This window comes from Molothrus ater, chromosome 3 (genome assembly GCF_012460135.2).
Source record: "Molothrus ater isolate BHLD 08-10-18 breed brown headed cowbird chromosome 3, BPBGC_Mater_1.1, whole genome shotgun sequence".
Taxonomy (NCBI): Eukaryota; Metazoa; Chordata; class Aves; order Passeriformes; family Icteridae; genus Molothrus; species Molothrus ater.
Window position 1 is genome coordinate 74,820,428 of NC_050480.2, and position 27,007 is coordinate 74,847,434.

At 36.9% G+C, this 27,007-nt stretch overlaps 2 protein-coding genes across 4 annotated transcripts in view; one reads left to right on the plus strand and one right to left on the minus strand.

Annotated features, from left to right (window-relative positions):
• The window catches only part of SMC6 (structural maintenance of chromosomes 6), a 38,778-nt gene extending 22,975 nt beyond the window's left edge, over window positions 1-15,803 (plus strand). For both annotated transcript variants that reach the window (XM_036379579.2, XM_036379580.2), the window contains exons 15-27: window positions 847-1,048; window positions 1,164-1,278; window positions 2,609-2,769; window positions 3,785-3,920; window positions 4,855-4,935; window positions 5,567-5,737; window positions 7,831-7,968; window positions 8,698-8,843; window positions 9,509-9,634; window positions 10,289-10,394; window positions 12,160-12,312; window positions 14,004-14,101; window positions 15,358-15,803. In XM_036379579.2, coding sequence (XP_036235472.1) covers window positions 847-1,048; window positions 1,164-1,278; window positions 2,609-2,769; window positions 3,785-3,920; window positions 4,855-4,935; window positions 5,567-5,737; window positions 7,831-7,968; window positions 8,698-8,843; window positions 9,509-9,634; window positions 10,289-10,394; window positions 12,160-12,312; window positions 14,004-14,101; window positions 15,358-15,466 — 1,742 coding nt within the window. In that variant the 3' untranslated portion in view covers window positions 15,467-15,803. The remainder of the gene's footprint in view (window positions 1-846; window positions 1,049-1,163; window positions 1,279-2,608; window positions 2,770-3,784; window positions 3,921-4,854; window positions 4,936-5,566; window positions 5,738-7,830; window positions 7,969-8,697; window positions 8,844-9,508; window positions 9,635-10,288; window positions 10,395-12,159; window positions 12,313-14,003; window positions 14,102-15,357) is intronic.
• Window positions 15,804-21,408: 5,605 nt separating this feature from the next.
• Window positions 21,409-27,007, minus strand: part of VSNL1 (visinin like 1) — an 87,144-nt gene continuing 81,545 nt past the window's right edge. For both annotated transcript variants that reach the window (XM_036379583.2, XM_036379584.2), the window contains exons 3-4: window positions 23,392-23,607; window positions 21,409-22,463 (exon numbers count right to left, since the gene is read on the minus strand). In XM_036379583.2, coding sequence (XP_036235476.1) covers window positions 22,266-22,463; window positions 23,392-23,607 — 414 coding nt within the window. In that variant the 3' untranslated portion in view covers window positions 21,409-22,265. The remainder of the gene's footprint in view (window positions 22,464-23,391; window positions 23,608-27,007) is intronic.

Below are 27,007 nucleotides of genomic sequence, written 5' to 3' on the forward strand. Positions count from 1 at the left end.
ATTTTACAATGGTAAGCTTTCAATGCATCCCTCCAACTCCCCCACATCCTTAAGGCATCAGAGAACTGTGCTTTGACTGCTTGTTCCTCAGTGGATAGCACTGTCCACATCATGGACAGATTTTGTTTAAAATGTCCAGTGGCTGACTTGTGGGTTTCTCAAACTTGAGATGTTTGGAAGGAACAGGTCAGACAGACACAAATGAGATTTTCTTGGGAAGTTGGCTTTTATTTGTCTTCTGTCCAGCTCTGACAATGGCTGTTATTTTCAGTTTGTGAATGGGAGGAAAGGTTTCAGCATATTCTGGATGTAAAGTACGTGGCATTTACTGCAGGGTAAGAGAATATGTGCCACTGAAGACCGGTGATAGAATGGAAATCTTCGTGTTTGTTTAATTTGCAGTATAGTTGTTCCACTGCCTTCATCCTTAAAGCCTTAAATTTCTGATAAGCTGTCTTTGCCTTGATTTATTTCTGCTAAGCTTTCATAAAATTGGTACCCTAATGGAAGAAAATACAGGCCTCCAACAACGTATAGGTTCTCTAGGCAGAGAAATTATATGTTTGTAGAGTCTTTTAACTTTTAGTCAACCTCTTAAATTTTCTTTTTCTATAAGAAACGTTTATTTTAGACTCTTAAAAAAAGGTAGGTCTGTTATAGAGTCTTTTAACTTTTAGTCAACCTCTTAATTTTTTTTTCTACCTATAAGAAACGTTTATTTTAGACTCGTAAAAAACCTGAAATACAACAAAACAAGAATCTTGAGTGGTAAAAATGCTCTACTGAACGTTTTCTCATGGAACACAGCACCTAAAGCCTTGCTTCTTGCTTCTTATGTTTATTTAGGTGCTTTGATTCATCCAAAAGATCCTGAACTGATCTTGGCTATCGAATGTTGTTTAAAAAGCCTTCTTCAGGCATTTTGCTGTGATAATCATAGCGATGAAAGAACTCTTCAGTCACTGATGTCAAAATATTATCCACGTGGACATAGACCTCAGATAATTGTAAATAAATTTCAGAATAAAATTTATGATACTAGTCAGAGGTAAGTATGTTATAAATTTTATTGCTTAGCCTTGATGGTTGAAAAGAACTATTTGTATTTTTTTTTAAGAATCTCATGTGAGTTTTATGAATGGTGTTTTTTTTCTTTTCTTCAGAGCTGTTCATCATCCAGAATTCCCAACAGTTCTGGAAGCATTGGAAATAGAAAATCCAGTGGTTGCCAATTGTCTGATTGATATGAGGGGTATAGAAACAGTCCTGCTGATTAAAGTAAGGCTTTATGCTTCCTGTTGATCTTTAAAGAAAGAGCATGGAGCATTTATGGTGTCTTCACTGGTAATGTCTGTAATGGATAAAAGAGGTAGAGGAAGTTCTGCTCCCCTCTCTGCCCTATGTGTTTCAGGACCTTCCCTGTTTGTTTTTGGGTTGTTTGCCACTACCTTTCTGGGCCTCTAAGTGGTGTAATTTGCCAGTGCAGATAGTCCATGTGTGTGTAGTCAGCCTCCTAACAGCTGGCTCTGTCTCATGTCTCTCTGTTACTTGGTGGGTTCAGGATGTGCTGCTTTTGGGTAGTCTGGAAGTTTGCAAAATTTCCAAGCTGGCCCTACCAGTTGTACCTAGAAGCTGGTAGCTAAGTTTCCTGACACTATCTGATTTCTGATCTTAATTGATTTTTGATTTTCTGTTAATACCGAAGATACCAGCTCCTGAAGATAAGATTACAGATAAAATATTCAAAGATAAAAATAAGGCGTATGTTTTTATTTAGAGAAGGCAGGATATTCTCTAAGTAAGCAGAACTAATGATCCTTACTTTTTGTGAATTTTATTTTTCTCCAAAATCTTTTGTCCCAGTTTATCCTCTGACATTCTTAGTAGGGAGAGGTGGTTCATTCTCTGTCTGAAGCAGAGCTGACTGTTTATCAAGCATGACTATCACTGAGTGGGTTATATAACAGCTGAATTTTGTAGGCTTTTGTCATGGCAGGAATGTTGGGATTGTTCTTCCCCCTCTGCCTGAACTCATCAGTGATTTTCATAACATTATTACCTTTGAGGCCTACCTGAGCAATTTCAACTGAATCTGAAAGAAGTATCCTGTGGAAAAATTAATACATTGGAATGGATAACATGGTTGCCTTGAACAATGGCATTTAGTCTGGCACTGCCAATGCTGGGATTTTTTACCAACGTGTTTCCCTGAACTTTAATAGAATCTTGTTTGATGTCCTTTATACCTTGCTTTAGAAGCTTCTCTCCTCTACGTTTATTTACTTTTGATAGTTGAATATATCTGTGCATAGTGACCTTCTGGTTAGTGATTTTTTCCCCCCAAGGCAAATTATAAGGGACTGATTAGATTACAGAATTCGCAAATAAATGAGCAATTAAACTTAGTGGGTTCTTGAGAATGTCTTGCTCAACTAAGAAAAGTAGATTCTTGATGCTACAAATAATATTCACATTCTTTCATTAATGTATTTCTTTTCAGTAAGAATTGAAATTATTTCTGGGTGAAAACATCTGGACAGCTTCTAAATTCTTCTCTTTAATTATGGTTGCATTTCTGCTGGTGTTATAAGGCCATTTTGTTTTTCAGGGTAGCCGCAGGGCTCGTGAGATAATGCAGTGCAATCGGCCCCCGAGAAACTGTAGAGAAGCTTTCACTGCTGAAGGTGATCAAGTATTTGAACGACGCTATTACTCTTCCATTTTTGTCAGACCCAAGTTCCTAAGTCAAGATGTTGAGGCAGAAATCAGGTTAGTATCTTGTAACGTGTTTAGTAGAAAGTGCAATTGTTGGTATGAACAGTGGAATTGCATATTTGTCTATTTGCATGTACACTACTCTCTATTTTCTCCTGGTATTTATACTTTCTCCATTTTCTTTCTGATATTTATACTTCCTTTCTGAGAATTCTAGAAAATTCTTAATTTCAGTGCCTTTTTGTGATAGGAACAAATTTGCATTGTATTTAGTTGTCTTTCAGCTTGTGGCATGTAGATCTTACCCACCAAGCAGGGATTTTCTGTGCTCAGTACTGCAGGAAATCCAGCTACCTTCTTTTGTATGCTTGGTCAAAAAGAGTATGAAGTCAAGGCTGTTTCTTTAAAGATACAATACTTGAACAGAGATGTCGTAGTTTACTGCAAGGGAGGCCTGACTATTCAAACCAAAGTTGTTAGCACACAGCCTCCTGTTGGTTTCAAACTTTGGATCTGTGTTTCCTCAGGCTTTTGACTTCATTCATGGTAGTTATCTCTGAGAATTCCCTCACCTTTTATATTTTTAGGGGTTTTTTCTCTCATTGCTTTCAAAATGGTAGTTGGAAAAGCAAAATATACTACAACGATTACAAACTCTAGCTGTCACCAAGGAATTTGTGACAATAGAATACTTTCATTTTGAGGCTCAGATTATATTAGAGACATATTAGGCAATTTTAGTATTAATAGCTGATAGTATCAACTGAATTGAATGTTAAAATTCATTTTTATAAACTCAAAAGTTTTAAATGTGTCAGTTAATTGTAGTTTGTTCATGTCAGTATACAATGAATCTCACTCAAAAATTATTTTGATTTTTAAAGTGTTACAGGCATTCCATTACAAATTTTGCTATGGGGAAATGATGTAGGCTAGTTAAAAAGAAGTGCATTTTTACCCTTTGTCTTGTAATGCATTTAATTTTTTTTTTTTGTGTATTTCTGTATGTGTGTGTCACAAATAATACATGTGTAGTATGTAACATCTCAATATCACTTTGTTCATAAAGTCACTTGAATAAGGAAATTGAAAACAAACGGGCACAGTTGACAGCCTCTCAGCAACGCTTACATTCCATTGAAAATGAGATTAGGCAGAATGAAGATCATCTCTGTAGTCATCGGCGACACCAAAAGCAGCTACAGGTAAAAATAGGTACAGTGTTAGTTTTTAGAAATTCCTCAGTCTTTTCCTATTTCATTTTGACTTCTGCAATCTATCTGGAGTGCCTGATAGTTTTTAATTTTTCTCCTTACTTTTCTTGTTTGCTTTCATGTTTTGTTTTTTTTCTTTTTTTCATGGTATGCTCTTACAATTGAGGACAGAATGATAGAGGCCACATCAATCCTTATACATGCTGTTGTTTCTGTTCGGTATCTTTCCCCACCTTGTGCTAAACCTTACAAATTTATACTGCTATTTTTGACACTAGTAGTAAGTTGTTGCACAGAAAAGACACTTGCATCATATAATGCTTCTCCCTCCTTTATTTCTGTTGAGCCTTGCCTCTTCATTCCCAGAATCTTATCTTCTTGCTCTTCTGGTATATTCTTAAGCCGTCTTGATACGCTTAATATTTCTTCTTTAAGTTCTCTTCATTTTAATTTCTTTATAAACTATTTTACAGATGTTAGCCTCCTTTCTGTGGTCTCTGGTACTTCTAGGTAGGATATATATTTTTGGTGGCCAATGGTGCTCCTGGTAGACAGTGTAAGCTAATACATATTATATCAGTTTATATTCAGTAAATAATAAGTAAGAAGCAGCAAAAAAAACCCCTAGCATGCAGTCTGAAATGCTGAAGATAAATACTTGGAGAAAAAATAAAGTGTATTTTATTAAATTGTCATATTGAATGGAAATATGATAACTTAAAGAATTAAAGCACACAACGTTCAGAACAAGTTATATCTCATGAAAATGAATTCCGCAGGTGGGTGTGAAGAGTTGTGTATCTTGTTAGTCACTAACAAAGCTAAAAAATAAAAGTATCTTCTTTCCTGTGATGACTTAAATAAACAAATGTGAACTTTTCTCTTTAGTTAAGCTTCAGAACAAGTATTTTCTTTTTCTTCCCAGGCAAAAATAAGAACAGCAAATGCAGAGATAGCAGATCTTGAAAACGTGGAAGAGCACCAGTCAGCAGACATCCATATATTAGTAAGAACAGATTATGGAATTATGTCTAATTAGCATATGGACAATGTCTTTTAATGTTGGCAATGCTTTGAAATAAGCAAAGTTGGATAGTGAGGAATGGAACGCTTGCCATAATTCTAAACATTTCTTTAAATTGAGGAATTTTATTTATTTTTGGTGATTTAATTTTTTTTCCCCAGGTTTTGCAATATTTCTCTTTTTGAATCAGAAAGTATTTATGATGATAATTTATTAGGAATGATGTTATTTTCTAGGAGACAACAACAATTCACTTACTCTTCCTGCATTGCATTGTGTATTGGATGTATATTGGCCACAGATCCAGAGGGAAGTTACCTTGTTCTTTTCAGTCTTTTCATCACAGCTCCGAATAAAATCCTCTTAATTTTCAGTCACATAAATATGAAGTTCCACTTTCATTTTGCACTTTGATTTATTGGTCTCCTACAAGGTCTGTCAGTCTCTTCCTTTGGGCTTTGGTGACAATTACATTGAGCTGCTCCTATTCTTACTAGAGTTACAGAGAACTTCATGTAATACTGTACCCTAATACTGATAGTAAAAAAATCTGGTACAGTAGTTTACAAATGTGTCTCTTTTTATTATTCTTAACTTTAATACTTTTTGACAGCAAGACGAAGCTGAAGAAAATAAGGGTAGGATGGAATCTGTGAAACAGGACATGCAGCTACAAAGCAGAAAAATGGAAGAACTGAAAAATAATCTCCAAACAGCTGAAAAAAAATTAGAAGAGGTGAAAGAAAAAATTCATCAAGTGGAAGAAATTGCTGGCCCAATTAAGGTAACAATAATTTTATATTGTATTTTTGATTTGTTCCATTTGTGTGTCAAGGGGAATGAGGTTAAGAAGAGGTGAGGCAAGAGAAGAGAACTTGTTGTTGCCTGATATACTTAAGGTATACGTAGAAGATGGAAATGGAGCATTCCATCTAGAACATGTTGGGAAATGAGCTTGGTAATATTTTGAAAGTGATGATGATTGTTATCTGTAGAAACTGTAGTGTTTTATGTTTAAAGAGAGTTAATTTCTAGGTATCTTTAGTCATGGAGTAAAAAGGCAGGAAAACCAGTTTCCTTGACTTTCCTTTCCTGTGCATCACATTTTTTGTTTTGTTCTTGGCTAAAAATGTTCATAACTATTCATTTCTCAAAATATCATTTGAAGTTCTATATGAATTGGTTGTTATTTTATGAAGTTACATAATCACAGAAGGTACCAGTATATAGTTTTAATTATTCAAGACTACAGAAGGCACCTGGAAATGGCAGAAAAATAGCAAGACTTAAGACAAATAGCAGAATGTTGACATGCAAAATTTGATATTGGCAAATGGAAGGTAATCTCACTTTGGCAAGAAGAACTTATGGTTTGAAAATAGAAAACAGAAATAAGAGTTCAGGACATTTATAGTACTTTAAACTTGTAGAAGGATGAAATGAAGAGAACTTAAAAGATCACTATGGCAATCTCTTATATGTTTCATTTAAACTGTAAATTGCTGTGTAGTCAGCCCAAATTAAAAGAGCAAACAAAAAGAGTAAGAAAACAGGGCAGCAAAGCAACAGATAAATGTGTGTGTTCTAATGTATCTAATACGGAAATTCTAGAGATATTATCTATTTTAAAAGAACCACTCTGTATGGAAAGAGATTTATTCAGAATATGAAAACATTTCTTGTTATTTAGAGTACTGAATGCAATTGAGGGAAGCAGTGAAATTCCTGAAGAGGTTTTAAATCAGATGTGTTGTTAAGTGTTCTACAGTTGTTTAATTAACTGTTGACCTGTAGCAAGTTTTGGTTTTAAGATAGAATTGGAAAAAAGTAAGAGCATATATTATTGTTGGTGATGGTTGGTTTTCTTGTTTTTTGTTCTGGGGGTTTTGAGTTGTTTCTTGGTTTTGTTCTGTTTGGTTTGGTGTTTTTATTTTTGTTAAGACAAGCCATCTAGTTGACAGGGATGAAGAAGAAAATGTGTCCTAATTTATGTCATTCTTTAGACCTCTTTTCTTCTCTGGAAAGATACGTCACTTCAGTGGTATCAGTACTTATATAGAATAGAGGTTTTCTGGTGAAGGGTGTGGAGCACAGTTCTTGTGAGGAGCAGCTGAGGGAGCTGTGGCTGTTTAGCCTGGAGAAAAGGAGCCTCAAGGGGGACCTTAGCAGTCTCTACAACCACCTAAAAGGAGGTTGTAGTGGGGTGGGGCTCAGTCTCTTCTCCTGGGTAACAAGTGACAGAAGGAGAGGAAAAGGCTTCAAATTGCACCAGGGGAGGTTTAGTTTAGACATGAGGAGAAAAAATTTGATGGAAAGGGTTGTAACCCATTGGAACAAACTGCCCAGACAAGTGGTGGAATCACTATCCCTGGAAGTGTATAGCTGTTGTCCTGCAGGATGTGGTTTAGTGGTGTGTATGGTGGTGGTTTTGGGTTGATGGTTGTACTTAATGTTCTCAAAGGTTCCAACCTTAACTATGCTATGAGTCTATGATTGTATATTACAGCTATAGCAGGATACTGAATTTCCACACAGAAAGGCAGTTCTGACTGATATCACACAGGCATCTGAAGTTCCAGATAGAATGTAGTGTAAAAAATAAATGCATTTTTTTTTGAGCTTTAAGAGAAAGCATAGCTTTTCTTAAAGATTAAAACATCACCTCAAGATATAATTCCTAAAATCATTGCATGTATTTGTTCCTTGTCGGAATTGAGCATAGACTTTCTCATAAGCTCCTGTTAAAGCTCCCAGACTCTAGAAGTAGTGTTACTGAAAGCAAAATAAGTTAGAACAACCTGTGAGAAGTCAGTAAACATTAGAGAGATTCTCAGGAATCTACCCCAAACAGCTCACATCGTGATTTGTTCCAAACAGGCTGAATTAAACCAGGCTGAGTCAGAAGTGGAAAACAGTAAACGCCATTTGCAGCACTATGAAGACAAACAGAGAGAACACGTGGCTTGCATAAAAAAGCACAAAGATTTACTAGTTTCCAAAGAAAAGGAATTAGAGGTATGTGTGGTGGGGTTTTTTTTAGCTGTTGAAGTCAGATGGTCATGATTCTTCTAATATTTAATAATAAATCATTCTACTTGTAAAACATACAGACCATATTAATATACTCAGCTGCACTGAGTATTCTCTCAGCCATGACTGTCTAAAGCAAGTAAAGTAATTTTGTGTAAGTTAATTGAGACCTCTTTTTTTCTGATAGGACACCAGTTTTCTCTTGACAGATAAATTAGGGTTCATCATTCTAGGAACATTTCTTCCGTCTTTTGCAATGAGAAGATTAAAATTACTTAAAATTTGTGGCTTAAGTTAAATTGAATAATGTTGTTTTGGTTTCTTGGGTGGTAGGGTTTTCCTTGTACAGGCCCCATATCTGGTCTTTTGAAGACTTACCTAATCAAGCTTTATTAAATAACTCTGAAATCACATCCATAAAGACTTTTAGAAGACTGCCCTATTTAAATATGGTGATTTTGGTTCCTTATTTGTCTGCATTAGTTAAATAACTGTGATTGTATTAAAAATCTTGGATACAGTTCTTGGCACTGAAATGATGCTCATGTATAAATGTTGTCAATAAAATTGTCAACTGGGTTTGCTGTAATGAAAACAGAAAGAACACAAAAATATTGTTCTTGCTTGGAGTTTGTAGCATAAAATACTTGCTGTGAAGACTAAACACATTTTTGAAAAATGTGACAATTGTTTGAGTTTCAAACATTCCTTTAGGAAAAAACGGCAAAAGCAAGGCAAATCTTCTCGGAGCCCATCAAGGTCAGCAGAACTGTTAAAAGTCTTGATGCAGAAATGAATCGCTTGAGAGAGAAGATAAATTTAGAAAGCAGTCACCGTGGAAACAGAGAAGAAATAATCCAGTAAGTCATCTTTACTGTCTAAAACAGTTCAGGTGGGATGGAAAAGAGAGGAGAAAGAAGAGTTTTCTTACTGACTCACTATGTGTTTATGTGTGTTTTTACTACTTAAGCTATCTATGAAGCTGTAGAAATGTTTTGTACTGATTCTCCCAGTACTGAACAGGCTTAAGAGTCCTGAAACACCTTCCAGTGGTTTTAAGCAGCATCTCTGCTTACATATATGATGGTACCAATAATCAGACACCCTCTTATGTTTTGACGTATCCCAGTTACAACAACACGAATTTAACTCGCCATATTGTTTTGTGATGCATTGAGGATTAAGCATAATTCTGGTTTGCATAACTAATGCACAAGCTGGGAAGCTCCTTGAGTGTATTTCAAGGAAGCACTCCCCTCAGATATTCTTGAGCATGGAGAAACCAGTCATTCATTCTCCTTGGTGAAAGAATTTATTTTCAGAAAAATTAAAAATAGAATTAAGATTTAATTTTTGTCCACATTTCATAGTGAACAATGTCTTACTTATTAAATGCTTTTAGCTTTCACATAAATTCTCACAAGAAAGTTTTCATTTGAATATTTTATCAAAATTATTTTCAGCATTTAAAACAATTGCTCAGTTTTAATGTAATGCATATTGCTCCAAACCTTGCTCCTAACAGGCAATTTCAGTATGCAAAGGAAAGGTACGAGGATGCAAGCAATAAAGTAAAGAACTTACGTAGATTTATTGGGGTTCTGGATGAAGTGATGGCAGAGAGGCTCAAAGTGTATCGACAATTCTTAAGGTGAGTTTGAGACAGTGTTCACAACAATCTTTTTAACCTATGATTGCTCCCACTTTCAAGCTTATTATGCCTGAGAGTTTAGAGGCAGCCTGGACTGACAGCTGGAAAAGCAGTGAGATAGTGGAGCCAGTATTTTGCTTTATCCCGAAGACCTCAACTGTGATGACTTCATCCAAGGCAGTTCTGTTTGAATGCTGGTTGTGGTCAGTAAAATGTTAACAACATACTAGGACTTGAAATAATTTGGGCTGTCACTCATTTTTATTGATTATAATCAGTAGTGCTGAGCTCCTATAGTTTCATTTTAGGCCAAATGATTCTCCTCTGCTTTGTGCTGAAAATTTTTGAAGCTCTTGATTCAGATTCTATAATTTGACAGCTTCTTCCTCATTACTGTGTACACCTCTTCTTTTTTGCTTCAGTCCCTTATTATCTTATGCCTATCCATGAAGATTTTTGTTGTTTCCTTTCTTCAAAAGGATTCTCTCCAGTACGTCTAATGTTGCCCACTTGAGAGTGCAGTTGATTTTGGGGGAATACTGTTATTGGAGGAGGGCTTAATACTTAATGATGTGGAACTGTTGATGTCAATCTGTTGTCACTTTTCATGTATTTAAAAACTTTCTCCCCTAATGTTTGTTTGCTTGATTTAAGGAGCCTTTCTATGCGATGCAAACTCCACTTTGAGCATTTATTACGTGTTCGAGGTTGCTCTGGACATATAATGTTTGATCACAAGAATGAGACGCTTTCCATAACAGTAAGTTATTTTATATTTCTTCAGTTACTATAATATATAATGAATTATTATCTGTTTTAGTCTCAGATACTAGAAATGCATTGCAAATGATAGCATAAATTGTTTTTCCCTTTGCAAAAGGTGATTGATTACTTGATTAGAATATTTATAACATTACAACTTAGTGTAATAATATAAAAGAGTTAGCTATGATTACAAGAAGAAAATTGTGAAGTATAAGGTGTAGAAATGTTGTGCTTGAAATATGCAGCAAGAAATTGCTGGACTTCTGTGTTCTGGTTCAGAAACTATGGAGACTGTCATGCACACCAGTTATGCTGCTTGGAAACCCCCTATCCTTCCCATCTTGGTTTGAATATTCCAATCAGTAGGCCTCAGTAGAGATGACCAATGATTGTTTTAGGACAAGAATGCTGATGAAGTTATATAACTAACAAAACCAGTCATTGCAAAGGTTAAATTTAAGAGTGGGCATATTATGTATGCATAGTATGTAAAAGAACTTATGTAACAATGATTCAGCAGAAAAAGTATGTAAAAATGGCTGGATTTTGTCTGTGGAGCGGGACACACGTTGGAGGAGTTTCCAAAAGCCTCAGTGAAGAAGTGTCTCCTTAATCACAACAAATAGGTGTTGGATAAGTTTCTTTAGTCCCATTTGGTGACAGTAGGATGTTATTGAAAACAAGCAAGGACAGAAAACATTGCTATTTTAAATGGTTGCTAGATGACAAGGAATAAATGTGAATTGGTCATCCAGTCTTTCAAAATAACTTACTCCTGGATCATCGATAGGAAGTTCAGCAGTATTTGTGTGCTTCGTAATGGCTCTAGTTGTTATTTAAACAACTTAATGCAGGTAAATTTTGGCAGTTTTTTTCTGTGTATGTTTTAACCTACATCCCAAAAAGTTTTATCATGGATTTATTTACTTTAGTTTCTGTGGCAGACTTCAGTTTTAGGGATTAAGGGGAAAAATGTGCAGTGACAACATAAATATATGTCACAGTCCTAATTAGACAGGTGAAGCACATGTATCTGAAGAACTAAACTCAGTCCATAAAATATGAAGTCTTTACTTGGCTTTATCAGAATATAGTTTTTTAATAGCTGATGTCTTACATATCTCACAAAAGAGATCTGTATTTACTCAAGGAATATAAGTTACAAAAAGCAAACAATTCCCTGCAAAAAAAGATTCCACTTCAAAAGAATCCTTATTTGCCTGCTTAACTTGTTAAAGGCAATGCAATTAGCAGGGCAAGAAAATGCCCAAGTTTCATCTTACAGAAGGAGCACCACAAGATGTCATCATAATCAATGTAACCAAATGGCTGTTCACAATGTTTCATGTATTCCATTTAAGAATCCCTTCCTCATTTAAAATTCTTCTGTAAATCAATTCCCTGCTCTTCTATTGTACCTGGTAACCATGGGATTTTACTGTTATGTAAACATTTATGTTGACATTTATTAAACACCGTGTAACAGCTATTAGAAATAGAGATTTGAATAACCAAACTCTGGCAGAGTCATTTAATCTGTTCAGTGTGTATGACTGATTGAAGAAATTGCAGTGATCTTAGAAATGTGTTACTAAATGGTTAGGGGCCATCCCATTCTAGAATGGCAATTGCAGTGAAATGCAGAAAAGTGTTTTCAAGTGATCTCTGTTCATGTATAATGTGTTTGCTGTTAAAATTATGATTCTGTTAGTATGTCTTCATCTCAGATGAAAAAATTGTTCCAATATTTTTATTTCAAGGTTCAGCCTCGAGAGGAAGAAAAAGCTGCCTGTAGTGATCTGAGATCCTTATCAGGAGGTGAACGTTCCTTCTCCACAGTTTGTTTCATTCTTTCTCTGTGGAACATTTCCGAATCTCCCTTCAGATGCATGGATGAATTTGATGTCTACATGGTATAGTTTAAATTTAAACTATATCTTCTGTTCTGATTTGTGTAAACTAGTAAAATAGTTGGGTTGTTACTTGTATTTGATTAAATTTAAAACCACTATGGTTGACTGCAAATTATAAAAAGCTCCCATACCAAAATCAAAATCCCCCAAAACAAAATTTCTTAGTGATCTTGTATACTTTGGTGAGTTTTGAAGCTTTTTTGTTTCTGAAGTTGGTATCCAGAAATATGAGCCTTTCTGTTAATTTACGTGCTCAAACCATTGTTCAGCACAAAAATAATAAATCAGCTGGTACTGTGTTTGTCAGAGGTTGACTCTGCATATTGCTGGGCTTGACATGTGCTTTGATTTCTGCCAATTTTGAGATCAGTGTGGGTTTTTTTCAGAGCAAATGTAGCAATTCGATTCACTGTTGCTACTCATTTTATAGAAACTCATACTTCAGCTAGGAGCATTTTTCCAAGATTTTGGAATGCAGAATAATGAACAATAAATACTAATGTTGATAAAACTGATAAATCGTATTTCTGTGCACAACTTCTGTGGACAGGCCACTAACCCATTTTGAAATTTATTTTCTTTTTTTTAAGATTTATTTCCTATTTATTAAATATGCGGGGTGGTATGAGTTTGAGAAAATATTTACTTCAGTGAGACAAAGATTTGATACTGCCTTATTTGTGTCTCAGTGTCCCTTCCTCATCAATCATTTATTTACTAGGAATCACTTAGAGGGAACAAAGATAATACATTAAAGAATATTAAAGAATTCACAATTTCTATTAAAGAATTTTAAAAAGGACAGTATGCATCTAAGGAAGTGAAACAGTCATTTTTCAGACAACTTTCAAATCTTAGATCCTCTTGTAAAAGTTAGTTGTGGAGAAGTTTGTCCATCTTTTCAGAAAAGGATGGATACTCAGAACTGTAGGCCTTGCAAAGAGCTTGCATGTCATCTATTCTATAAATGATTCCAAACAATTTGTCTTTCCACCCCAGTGCCAGTAATGCAGCCTTACTGTCCATGCATTCTGTAGTCTTGGTGTAGTCACAGAGGCCCACCACATGAGGACTCCATGGTGTGTTTTCATGGGAGATCTCTGCTTTCATGAGGAGCAGGGCACAGCAGTAGAGCTTGGTTGGTTCCTCCTAGTAACAGCTTCCTATTGTGCATCCTTTTCAGTAAGCCTAATGCACAAGGTTCTATTCAAAATAGTAATACTGATATTAACAATAATAATCCTAATAAAAACAAGCTCCATAATATCATAGGTTTCATGGAGCCCTTAAATCCTTTCAAGTGATTTTTCAGGCAGGATTTTACAGGAAACATTATTCAGCTAAAGTACAGTTCATCTCAGTGTACCAATAAAGTAAGAAGTACATCAAAGTATGTATGTACATCAAAGATGATAGAAAAACACTGTAATTAGATGAATGTGTGATGTTTTTAATAGAAGCTTTCCATTGCCCATGTATACTAAAAAGTACAGTCTAAGAATTTCCTAGGCTTTTAGATTTTTACCCTGATGTTTCTCCAGGTTTTCTTAGTTTTTATTAGTCTTACTTAGATATTTTCTTTAGCTAGCCTTGACTGTATAGCAGTTAATTCTGGTAGGTTTTCTAGAATCATGCTTTCTAATGTATTTTTTATTGTCAGTACCACTACCTGACAAATCTTTTGTCTTTAGGATATGGTTAACAGAAGAATTGCCATCGACATGATTCTGGAGAGGGCTGATTTTCAGCCCTATCGACAGTTCATTTTGTTCACCCCCCTGAGCATGAGGTAATACTCTTGTGGTTTATCTCAGGATAGAAGAATTGCAAGGAGTGTAAGTTGAAAAAGTTGAATGTGAGGAGAAAGAAATTTTGCTGTTTGTCGCAGTAGAACATAAAAATTGAAGCAGTTCTGTGAATCTAAAGAGTTTTTTTAACATAATGGTAATTCATTGGGACTTGGAATAGTTAATCTGAAATAACAACTTTTAGAAATGTTTTATTTTGTCAAGCAGGCTCTTCTTAGCCTAGCTTTGTATGTCCCTCTCCTGTCCCAAAAATAACAAAAGAAGGGATTTTTCAGTTAATGCTGTACTACTTCAAAGGGGTTTGTCATTTGAGTTGATTTCATTTTCTGGGTTTTAATGTTGCTGATCTAGAGAGAGTCGTAGCTTACACCATCTTTTAAATTTGTCATCCAGTGGTTCAAAATACTTTAAAAACCTCTATATAAAGGTAGAGCCATTCCCAGTTTAAGGGGACAGTCATGTCTCTAACCTTGTGCAGCCAGCTCCTCTCTATTAACCCAGTGTAACTAGTGAAGCCTGGGAGGGTAATTAAAGTAGTCTTCAAAAAGAAGTTGTTTTATTCCTAATTGTCTTCCCTCACTAAAGTATATAAAAAGTAGAGTAGTGGTATCTGTTGTTGTTTAAGTGGAAATGCTTTTGTGGAGATTTTCTGAAGCTAGTAAACACGCAGGATTTTTTTGTATGGTTACTGTTGAAAAAATTTGTAATTTAAGTTCACTTTGAATTTGTTACATTGTTCCATGTTTCATGTTTAGCAAACATTAAATTTAAGAAAAATATGGGGGCAACTTCAGGAAAAATCCATTTAGGATAATCAGTGGAAAAGCCTGTGTGAATTTGTTAGTAAATTAGCTCATTCTTAGTATGTTGGGATTGATTACATGTGTGTGTAGTATGTGCTACTTCAGTATCTGTAAGGCAAATCCTTACTTGTATTCCATCATTTGTTCATTTGGAGGTTTTGGTAAAAGAACCTTTTCTCTAGTTAAGGCAGTCTAATTGTTAGAAATCACATGATTGAAATGAGTGCTTGTCTTTACCTCAAGATTTTATTCAACTTGGGCCCAGGATCAGTTCAGTGAAGCCCAAACTTCACCTTATGTTACTGTTTTTTAAAACTGTCAAAGAAAAAAGGTGGAGTTATTTAAAGGAAAATACGTAATTTAAAGAATCAAATGGAAGTACTAAAATTCTTGGAGAAGAAACACTGTTTAAATGATGCATCTTTTATTTTTAGTTCTCTGCCTATGAGTCCCCATATTCACATCCTCCGCATGCCAGACCCTCCAAGAGACCAAAGAGCACTGACTTTCCAAAATAGGAATGACGGAGATGAAGATCAATAAGTATCTCTGTATGAATATGGTATTATATTGAGGACAAATGTGTAATAATATATGTAAAAGTGTTGCTTCCTGAATCTGAAAAAGATGTTAAATTGTTAGATACTCTCAGGAAGATATTTCTGTATTGTTATTAATTATTTTTTAAAGGATTACTGTGTGTGCACAGAAGACGAATAAGCACAGTTTGGATAAGGAGAAAATTTTGAACGTTCTGTTGATATTTTTAGCTACCAGTTGTAGAATTTTTTAATCTGTTGTTCTGATTTTTCTTCTGAAAATTTTGAAATATATTTTGTATAACTATAAATAATATTTTAATAAACTGGTTGAACTGTTACTTGTGGTAATGTTTTAGTGTCTCTACACGCTTAAAATCAGCATTAAGTTACAAATACTGTTTTCTTCCTAGCTATGCTTTATTTCTTAAATGTGTGGTAATACATGCAGTAAAATGTGTTTCATTTATTTTCCAGTGAAACCACCCACAGTAGCTGAATATGAGCAACTATTAGAACTTACACTTTCTTAAAGAGAAAGGGAAAAATTTCATATGTAGTATATTATCTTGGTGGGAAAACAGTTCTTTCATTCTTTTCTTAATGGATTTGGACATGAGCTTACAAAACCCAGCAAGCTGTATCTTTATAAACCTAGATTCTTAATTCCAGTGAACTGGTTCTTACACACTCTTGAGTTTCCAGGTACAGAATAAGTCTCTAAATATTAATTTTATTATCATAAACTACAGAGACACAAGTCTTCCCAATATATAGGAATGAAGTAGAATAAGAATTTTGGGAAGTAATACTTTAACTTCTCTACAGCATTGAGGAGCTGTGTTTGGTTGGGTCTGCCTGCCCTCTCTCCCGATCCCCATTTTCCTGGGACCAGAGTACTTAAACTTTATTTGTTTAGATATTGCAAGCACTTACTGGGGATAAGAGGGAGAAAGAAGAAGCAGATTTTTCAAACTCATTCAAATTAACGTGTTTTTCTTGTCCTGTTTTTTTTTTTCTCCAGGAACTCGAAATTTTTGGCAACTCTTCAAAAAAAACCCCACTTTTTAGAGTTCAGCTGCATTTCTTTTTTGTTGTTGTTTGATGGGGGATTTTTTATTGTTGTTTGATGTTATATGGTTACAGGTGCCATTGAGACTACTCAGAGAACAACATTCAGCAGTTTCTGCACTTTCTTACTGAATAGCAGTTCCTCAATAAAACCTTATTACAGTGTAAGTTTTAACTTGGTAGCGTAATTTGTTTTCAGTCGCAGTACAGTATTAAACTTTTAGGTTTCTTTAAAATATGGAAGCTAGGTAGGAAATACACCTTAGAGAATCATGGATCCATAAAAAATGCTGAGTTGTAAGGGACCCATCAGCTGTGTTATGTTCCCAGCTGACTTCTGGCAAGTTGAAGTCCTGCATAAGGGGAAGGGCAGTTGAGCTGGAAGTGTCCCTTAGTTCCTCAGAGACCATTCCTCAGTGTCATCATCCTGGCCCAGAGGTCTATAGGAGACTTCCAAGATGACACTGAATTATTTGTATGTCACTTGATTCTTACTTAGAGGCTTGCAAGTATGCCATTTCCAACTGTAGGCTCCGTACATTACATCCCTGACTTACAGTGCTGCCCTGCCCATCCCTCCTGAAGAGCCTGTAACCATCCAACAGGGCACTCCAATCACAGGACTAAGCCCACAGTTTCACTTAATGCCCAATCTCTGAGATTGGGCCAAAGGCTTGAGATGGTCTTGTTCCTCATGCTGTGTGCATTAGCATAGAAACATTTCAGCTGTGGTGCTTTGCAGCCAACAAACCTGAAGGAGATGGCGGGATCCAATTAGTTTTCTCAAGTTCTTGCATGCCATGCCATCACTCCACACTGGCAAGCCTGGTTTTGTCTCTTTCCTCCTTCCAAGTTGGTTTAAATTTTTGTCAGTGAGCCCTGCTGGTTCCTGTGCTAGAGCTCTTTCCCCCCCTGAGATAGGTGCATGTCATCAGGTGTCAGTAGAGCAGGTGTTCAGTAGATCATCCCATGGTAAAAACCTGATCTTTTTTTTGCTTACGCCAGCCTTGGAGCTATGTGTTGACCTGGTGGATCTGCCTATTGCTGTCAGTATTATTCCTTGTTACCAAAAGGATTGAGGAAACTACATGTGCTTCTGATCCTTCAGCCTTCAACTCAAGCCCTGAAGTCTCTTTTGATTGTCCTTGGAATTCTCTTTGTTTTTTCATCATTGCTGGCTTGAACGACCAATAGTGGATAGGAATCAGAGGGCCTTACTAGATTGGAGAGTTTTCCAGTAATTTCTCTTATCCATGCCCCTGGGAGCCAGCAGAATTTGCCATGAGTTCGGTCTGGTATGCATGTCAGGCCCTCCCTCACCTCCCTCCTCTTAGAGGGAGTTTCTTATTACTGCTGCCCTTCTTTTGCTGTTATCAGAGGAGGTCTTGATGCAGGGTACAGGAGGTGTTGCTTTAAGAGGCCCCTCTGTCCCAGTAGAACCTTCGCCCACCTCATTGTCCGGCCTTGTTCCAGGGGGCCTCATAGCTGTTGTAGAAGGTTCCAGTCCTACTTGTTTTCAGGAGGAGGAGGAGGAGGAGGAGGAGGAACCTCCTCCCGGTACGTGGAGTGACCTGCTTCCAGCCTTCATCTTGAGCAGACCCTTGACTAAAACACCCTTGACTAATTACCCTGCAAGGTTCTGAGTCCACTTGCTTCTCCACTACAATGGAGGTTTGAGACTCCTGGGAGTCTTGATACTGTGGCATCTCTGTAAATAACTTATCTGGTGCTTGTTCATTGGAACACCACATAGCCTGTTCACTTCCTCCTGAAGCCCCTCCACCTGGCAGCAGCTCCTCAAGCACAGCACACCCTCCCCAAAATAACTTTTTGTCAGCCCCAGCCTCTCAGAGAGGCATCAGGCACCCCTGTGACCCGCACTGAGGACCCACACAGAGCCCCCTCTGCCCTCAGCACACCACACTGTCCAGAGGCCTCTGGCACAGCTTCAGTGATCCAGCAGGGGAGAGAGCTCTACACCGAGTCATCCATAACTGGGGAAGCTTCCACTGCTACACAGATGCAGCTGGGGCTGAAGGGATCTTTTTGTACTCTTCTTCAACAGGCCCTGAGGCTGTTTGCCTCTCCTGGCAGACTTCAGACAGCCCAGGGTAATGGGCAGACTCCTGGCAGCTGTGAGGAGGTTACTGACAAACAGGACCAGGCTTTGTTAATGTGCATGCTGCAAGAGACAGCAGTCATGGATTGAAGTGGGGAGGTTCTGGCTGAGCAAACCAGGAGGGATTGTTTATGATGAAGGTAAGAGGCGTTTGAGCATGTTACACAAGCAGGCTGTGAAATCTCTGTCCTTGGAAGTTTTTGAAGTCTATTGAATAGATGCCTGCATCTCCTTCAAGCAGGGAGCTGGGAAAGAGATCTATGAACATCCTTGCCCATCTGAACAATTCTATAATTCCATAATTCAAGGTACTTACACCTTTAGGACTATGTGAAGATACTGGGGGGTGCCTTACAAAGTGCATGCTTGGCAAAACTTGTCTGGAACCAGCAGGTTGAGGGAGGTGATTCTACTGCTCTGCTGTTGTGACATCCTGCCTGGAGTACTGCTCCCAGGTCTGGGGTCCTCAGCATTGGAAGAGCATGGACCTGTTGGAGCAGGATCAGAGGAGGCCACAAAGATGCTCAGAGGGCTGGAGAACCTCTGCTATGGAGAAAAATGAGATTTTCATCTATTGAGTCCAGAGAAGGCTCCAGAAAGACTTCGTGGCACCATCCAGTACTTAAAGGGGCTATAAGAGAACTGGAGAAAGACTTTTTACAAGGGCCTGTTGTGACAGGACAAGGGAGAGTGGCTTTAAACTGAAAGATAGTAGATTTAGATTAGATATTAAGAATAATTATTGTGAGGGTGATAAGGCACTGAATAGGTTATCCCAAGAAGTTGTGGACACCCCATCTCTAGAAGTGCTCAAGATCAGGCTGGATGGGGCCCTGGGCAACCTGTTTTAATGCAAGATGTGCCTGCAGGGGGTTGGAACTGAATCATCTTTAAGGTCCTTTTCAACCCAAACAATTCTTTGATTCTAGGACATGATCATGAGCCACATGTGGAGCTTGACTCGATTTTATGATTAAATTGGGGTAGGTTTCAGACCTTTTTACAGTATGAGATAAAATAGCATTGCTTTATTTCCTCCTGATTCTCTTCAGTATCCAAAAAAAAAAAAAAAGGCAAAAGTGCAGAGGCAGAAAAGAGTAAAGCATTTATCTTCATTAGTCTTCTACAATGAGTTGTGTGGAGAAAAGAGATTAAGGAAAATTAATGCATTCCTACGGAGCTAACACTTCAGCTTTCTCCCAAGCTTTTATAGACTTACTTGAAATATTGGAGGAGCTGGCAACAATTCTGGTCTTTCATTCAAATCAATACTTTGTATTTATTCTACTCTACCCCTGTACTTGATGAAGATGTGTTCTTGACTGTATAATTATTATAAGCATATTTTCATGGTAGAGAATGAATTCTGAATAAACAATTACTGAAGCCCTTTCATGGATGCACTTATTTTTGCAGTGATCCTACTAAGGTCTCCAACCTATCATATTCTTGGTTCTTTAAATACATAGTTTACTATTGTGGCTACCTAGAGAGAAGATTGCAGTGCTGATGTTACATTTTTAAGTTTGACTGTGTTTTTGAGTTGTTGGCCATTTTGGATGGCAGTGCATTGCTTAATGCTGCACTAAAGTAAATGGAGCCTGTCTAGCTACATAAATTCAATGTGCAGGGAAACATAGAATGAGAAATTATTTTTCATGTATGTAAACCAGAGGCATAAAATCTGAGAAGTATTCAATGTGAGAATATAATTCTCAGAAGTATGTAATTTCTAGAATGTGTATTTTAAGTTACGGCCAAACGCATTAAGTGTACTTCTCCCTCATTTGCTAAGACTATTATATGTGTAGTCTGTAGTAAAATTCTAGAGTAAAAATTGTAGTTGACATTTGTGCTTTTGCTGTTTGGAATACAAAGCAACCCAAAACTGATAGTATGGCTCTGGTTGTGGCAGCCATCGATTCCGTGATCCGCCCCCCACAACAACTCTTAGCAAGTTGTGTAACACTGCTTTTTGTTACTTGTTTTCTTTTCCCTTTAATTTTAAGATAAGCTTTGCATTTTAAATTTGAAAATACAGAGAATTATTTGGTTTGGGTCATGTTTTATTGTTTGATTTTTAGCTATTAAAAGTACGGTCCTGTTTCTTCATAAGGTAAGGGAGAAATATCAAACATGCAATTGTAAGATGTTCAGATTGCTTTTTTTTTTTTTCTTATAATCCAGCAAGCAACCAACTGTTTAAAGCATCAGGGAAATGGGGCATAGGGAGTTTTTTTCATTTGCAGTTTCTGCAGTCTGATAGTTCTTTGTTCTTTCCCAAGGCTGTGCAGAATTTGTCACAGGATAGAGAGAAACTTGATTTGTGTACATAGAATTGAAGAGGAAGTTGGTTCTTCTCACTATCACTCCTTTATCATCATACTTCATGGTTAATTTATCAGTAGTGATTTTTAACATCATATCTGTTTATATTAAACATAGAGTAGTTTAGTATCAGATGGTAAGAGAGAAGTCTCTTACTTCAGGAGGGAAAAAACATTAAAAACCAGGTTTAGGCTGAGCAAATAAACTGTATTTCACTTACACAGCTTAAAAATCAGCACAGGTTTAGCAGCTGCGCTGGTAAATCTTAGCAGTAGATCTTAGAGCATCAACAGCTGCTCCAGCCTTAAATACAAGAACTACAACTTTTGGTTTTGAATAACATGCCTATTCTAGTGAGTGAGTGTAAAGTAGTTTTCTTCATGCTTCAATAATGAAATACATATTTCCCAGTGTGCAGTGACAGATAATTAAAGAGATTGAACTTTTTCTTTTTTTATTACCATGCTGAAGACATGAAATAAGAATTAGGGGAAAAGGTCAAATGTTATAAATTTATTTTGGGACATATATATTGCAACCTCTGTGGAAGCTTTTGAAAATTCTGGCAAAGATCAATACACTTCCAATAAAACCTTTAAACTTGCAATAAAACAATATTTTAAACATTATATATATATATATTTATATATATTCTTAATTAAAGGGTTAATTAATTTTAGCAGGATTTTCTTTTTTTTTTCTTAATATACTGCATTCCTCTGACATAGCTCTTTCCATATTGAAGGGATGCAAATGAGGTAAGAATTAAGGCAAACCTAAAAGGCATGCAAATGAAGTACATTTATATCCACTGACAATACAAGCACGTGTGGACCAGACTTGGGAGCCGAGAAGCTCTTCCCTTCTGTCTGTCCAGTACTACTTTACAGCAGAATGGTGACATGATTTATAATAAACAGTTAACATTACCATGGGAATTCAGTGTCACTAACATTACTCAGTCTAGGAGACACAGAGCTAGCATCAGTAAAACATGAACAATAAATAATATAATTCACTGCAGCACAGGCCTGCTGCACAGGATTCAGAGGAAGAGGGTTGTTATGAAATGACATTGCACACATCACGTTGTGGCAGTTTATTTTTATAATATATACTTTTAAAATTCTTTAGCAAATGACATTCTCATGCACACAAGTGTTTCAAACACAAGAAGCAAGTCCATTTATAGGTAGTCCAAGCAAATTTTTGTGTGTGTGGAAATAGCTGCAAACTGAATGGAACATTAAACTTCTGTGCAGTCTATGACGCGTCGTACACGAGCTCATTTTTGAATGTCACACTGCAGGAGTAATACAATGGACGGATCACTCTTTGCAGCTTCTTTGAACTCATCCAGTGTGATCTGATCGTCTTTGTTCTTATCCATCTTACTGAAGATCTTGTCTACCCGTTGCTCAGGCGTCAGGCCATCCTCATTCATTTTCATCATTATCACAGTGCCCACCATTTTGTAGATGGCCTTTGGAAAAAAACCAAATGGAAAATTCAACATGAAATTCAATCTAATTTTTTGATGTGATCAAATTCTGGAAATATGTTCTAACAATAAAATGATTGCAAGCTTCTCTAAAGATTGGTTTTGGGTTGGTTTGTTTTTTTTTTTTTTTTTGGCTTTTCTTTCTTAGGATCCAAAGTCCAGATACTTAAAACATGGAAGAATATATTTTACTTTAGATGTAAGTTTATTTTGATGTTTACATTTTACATCCTGGAATGAATTTCTTTGGCTTCCTATTTCACAATGTAAAATTCTTGTAACTAACTCTCTGAATCAATTGTTTAGTTGAAATATTTCACATAAATTCTGAATAATTGGTTTTAGAAGTCACCACCCTTAAATAGGTTTCTGTGTGTAGATGTGGGCACAATCTGGTATTAACTACTGTGGCAGATGACGAAGGTGGTAAACTTTATCCTTCCTCTTACAAGTTGTGGTCATCTTAAAGCCCATCTGCGAGAGCTCACTTAAAATAGCGTGTTGTTATCCCTGTAAATTTCTGTAATCATCTGAAGTTAATCTCCAGTAAGGCTTCAGCTACTTGAGCTACAGTTCAATAATTTCATGGGTGTCAAGTGACTGAGATGGGCTTTGTAAATCCTGTGCTGTTCTTGTGATTAATCCATTCATCAGGAGAAAAAAAAATCTCAGGATATTTAAAAGCTTATATGCACATATGTAGTCTCTGCAATTCTCCAAGATTACATCTATTAACAAACATGTGAGTGTCCTTGTACCACTTGGGCACCAGTCAGTGCAGGATTAATGCATGTAATGTGCATTTAATGTACCCTACAGCCTCTGGTGAGCCTAAAATCTAAAGTCTGTGTGAACAAAGAATCAAATTTTATTAATGTTGTGATGTTTTTGAGTGTCATATTGACCTCACCTCTATAATTTCCAGCATTTCCACTCTTGTAATTTTACCGTCACCATCCAAGTCATACATGTTGAAGGCCCAGTTCAGCTTTTGCTCAAAACTGCCTCGTGAGGTGATGGACAGGGCACAAATGAACTCTCTGAAGTCGATGGTCCCATCTCCGTTTTTATCAAAGGTTCGGAAGGCGTGCTGGGCAAACTTAGAAGCATCTCCATATGGAAAGAACTGCAAAATAAAATAATATATAGAACTGTGTTAATGCAAAGGAGAGAGCTGTATACATGACTGCAAAACACCAAAGTGAGGCATTTATGAAGAGTGGCTGATAAGCTTTGTGGGAAACTGAGGATCTGCAATGTAAGGTTCCCTAACAGTTACACTGGAATCATTATTAAATCCTCAGGTTTCCACAAACTGTAATACAAATATACAAATATATATAAAAATACAAATATATATACAAATATATATAATGCTACTTTAAAGCTAAATTAACTAGATGAATCTTAAAATGAAGTTGAGTATAAATGGTAGATTGTAATATTCTCTGACTATGAAATAAAGAAGCCAGGGTGCATTCTAAGAGACTTTTAACCAGCCCTTGAAATGTTGCAACCAAGTATATGTGTGGGATTGTTGTTATATAACTTCATTTATTTAAAAAAAATAATCCACATGTAGCATAAAAACCCACATGAACATATGTTCCATTCTGCAATCCAGCGTTCAAGTACACAAGATGAAAGCATGGATTCAGTTAAACAATACAGTGCAATGCTTTTCATGTTTAATATCCTAATATCCTTCAGTGAACTCTTCAAATGGCTGTAGCTTAACAGAGTATTTTAAATGACTATAACATGTAGGTTTTCAGCTGATATAATCTTTTCCCCTCAGTAAATGTATTTAAGACATTTGAGCAGGTAGTTGTTATTTCTGTGGGCCAGACTCAAGAATACACACCCCTAAAGAAAGGGAGTTTTAAAGTGCTGAAGTGCTATTGCAGTGCAGGGACCATACACAAACAATGTTTGTTATTATATTCCCAGCACAATTTCACTGAGGTTTTCCTGCTCCTAAAATATAAACATGCATTACTCCCCATATGAGAGCCATCTTATTTTGTTCTTTATAAAATTCCAATTCCTATTAAATACTGCATTTATAATGTAAGCTTGAAGGAAAGTCTGCAGTGACAGCCAAAGTGGAACTGCATTTTACAATTTTCCATTTCCCCATCCAGAGCTGTGTCTTGCCTTAAAAATGCAAAACGTAGAGCTCAGCCAGCTGCTTGCACTGTGTGGCCATGTGGATCATGTCAGGAGCCACTCCTGTGTTGCCACAGGAGTCTCAACCTGAAAGTTTCCTTTCAACTTTCTGTTTTCTCTGAAAGAGCATTTGGTATTGTCTCCTCCTGAAAATGTAACTTCTGTGCCTGTACTCAACCCAAGCCCTACTTCTATTTTGATAATCATAACTGATGGTGAGGTCAAGGTGCTGCCACAGATCCTTCTGTACTTTCTGCTTTCTGGCCATTGAAAATGATCATGATTGGGCTCATCAACAGATACAAAGATATTTGGGTTCTCTGATACAACTTAGGATTTCAGAGGCTGCAGTTACCAGACCTTGCTCAATTGTTCTTCTAGTGACAGCCTCAACCTTTTGTCAAAGCAAGGAGAGCTCCCTCCGTGGGAAGGCTCCTTGGGCGCACCGCCTGGCATTCAGGGCCAGAACCAAGTTTGCAAATGTTATCCAAAACCTGAATGTTATTTTCAGGTTCCTCATTGCTTTCTCTTGTCCGTGACCCAGCTCCCCCTCCAATTCCTGTTCCAGCTCTGAATCTTAACATAGGTGATATTTAATTTTATGTGTATGCGTAGAATGTGCACTTCTCCAGTCCCCTGCTGAGAGGTTAAGAAATGGCTCTCATGGCCTGTATGCCACCATGAATTCCATGTCCCCCAGCTTTTATTCTTGAGAGTTTGCCGGCTGTTCAAAGCTGAAAGGATAAATCTTTTGTTTTTTAAATCTGTGCTGATGACACTATCCTGTGATGCATGTGTAACTGAACAAAACACTTCAAAATTTTACAGTCTTTCCAAGTATTTTTGCTCAGAGCTGACTGCTGCTGAGGTTGCTGCCTGATCTCTGTTCCTGTGACTGTCACTCTACAGTCTCTATAAAAGAAAAGTAAATACCTGGAGGGAACTGAGACTGTTCTTTTCACTGCCCAGAAAACCAAAGTACAGAAATGGTGCAAACATATTAGTGAGACCAAAGAATGAAAGTACAATGGAAAAGCACACCTACACAAAAGGGGAAGAAGTGTAAGACACCCCAAAACATGTAAGAGTCCAAGAACAAAGTGGGGAATTAGGTTGAGTCAGTGGCTGGAAATCCTGAAAGCCATTTTTAAGTTGTTCTGGAACATATTTTTCAGTCTCCCACTGGAGCAGCATCAGCAAGCTGTGCCTACCTCTTTGCTGGTCAAGCCATTAGCCTCATGTAGCAGTTAGGAAAACATCCTTCTAATTTTTTATCACATACAAGACCATGCTTTTTTTCCTTTTTGAGAAGACAGTGGCACTGCTCAGCTAAGTCTTGGCCTTTACAGCATCATATGGAACTGTTACCTGTTTTTAATTTTTTTTCCTATTTGTCCTCCTGTAGGGAGTAAATGCAGTAAAATGTCCTGAAGGCTCTGTTCTCTAGTCTGTACCTGCTGATTTGTATTATTTTTAGCTCAGAAAAACCCAAAAACATTGTCAAAACTTGTTTAAAAACCTACTTGAAGATTTCCATTGGCCTGTTTTGAAACTATTCATAAATAAGACATGAAGTAAAGAAAACTAAAACAATAACAGAGCAAAAGATGTCAGCTCTAGTAAAACATTTTTTGACTATTAAAACACAGTGAGGCCTTAGCAAAGTATAAAGGCACAGGCTTTAACTACTTTCAGAGCAGCCTAAGCCAAGTGACAATGGGAGACAGGGATCTCTGAAAGACAAACACCAAGTTTTTGTCAGAGGGAATACGAGGAGGGTGGTTTAGTTTGACTCTTGCATGAGCTCAGTGAATACTTCAGAAAAAAAGTAAAGAAACACAACTGGGATTTTCAGATACAGCTTCACCTTTCAGTGTTTCATCAAAGCCTTGGCCAGGTGATCAATCTACATTTGAAAGCAAGGAGTTCCCTTCTACTGCAACCTGCCACTAAAAAGGGCACTCCATGCAGCAGCATTGTCTCCTCATTTACCCTTTTTGTCCAAAACTCAAGACAAACTATACCAGCCAGTTCCATGGGTGACCCAACACTGTTCACTGCTTTGTTTCTGCTTCTCCAGCCTCATCTAGTGAAAGGCCTCCCTGGTCTAGAGAAAGGTGCCCCTGCCCGTGCCAGGAGGTTGGAACTATATGATCTATGAGGCCCCTTTCAACCCAAACCATTCTAGGATTCATCTCTTGCTTGGTTCTAGGATTCATCTCTTGCTTGGCCTGTGTATTTTCAAGTTGGATCAACATGCTGGGGTGTGAACAGTGTTATCTCTACAGTCAACTGCCAATTAAGAAAAGAAAAAGGAAGATTTAAAAAAATTCCCTTATCTGTTCTAAATTTTGTAT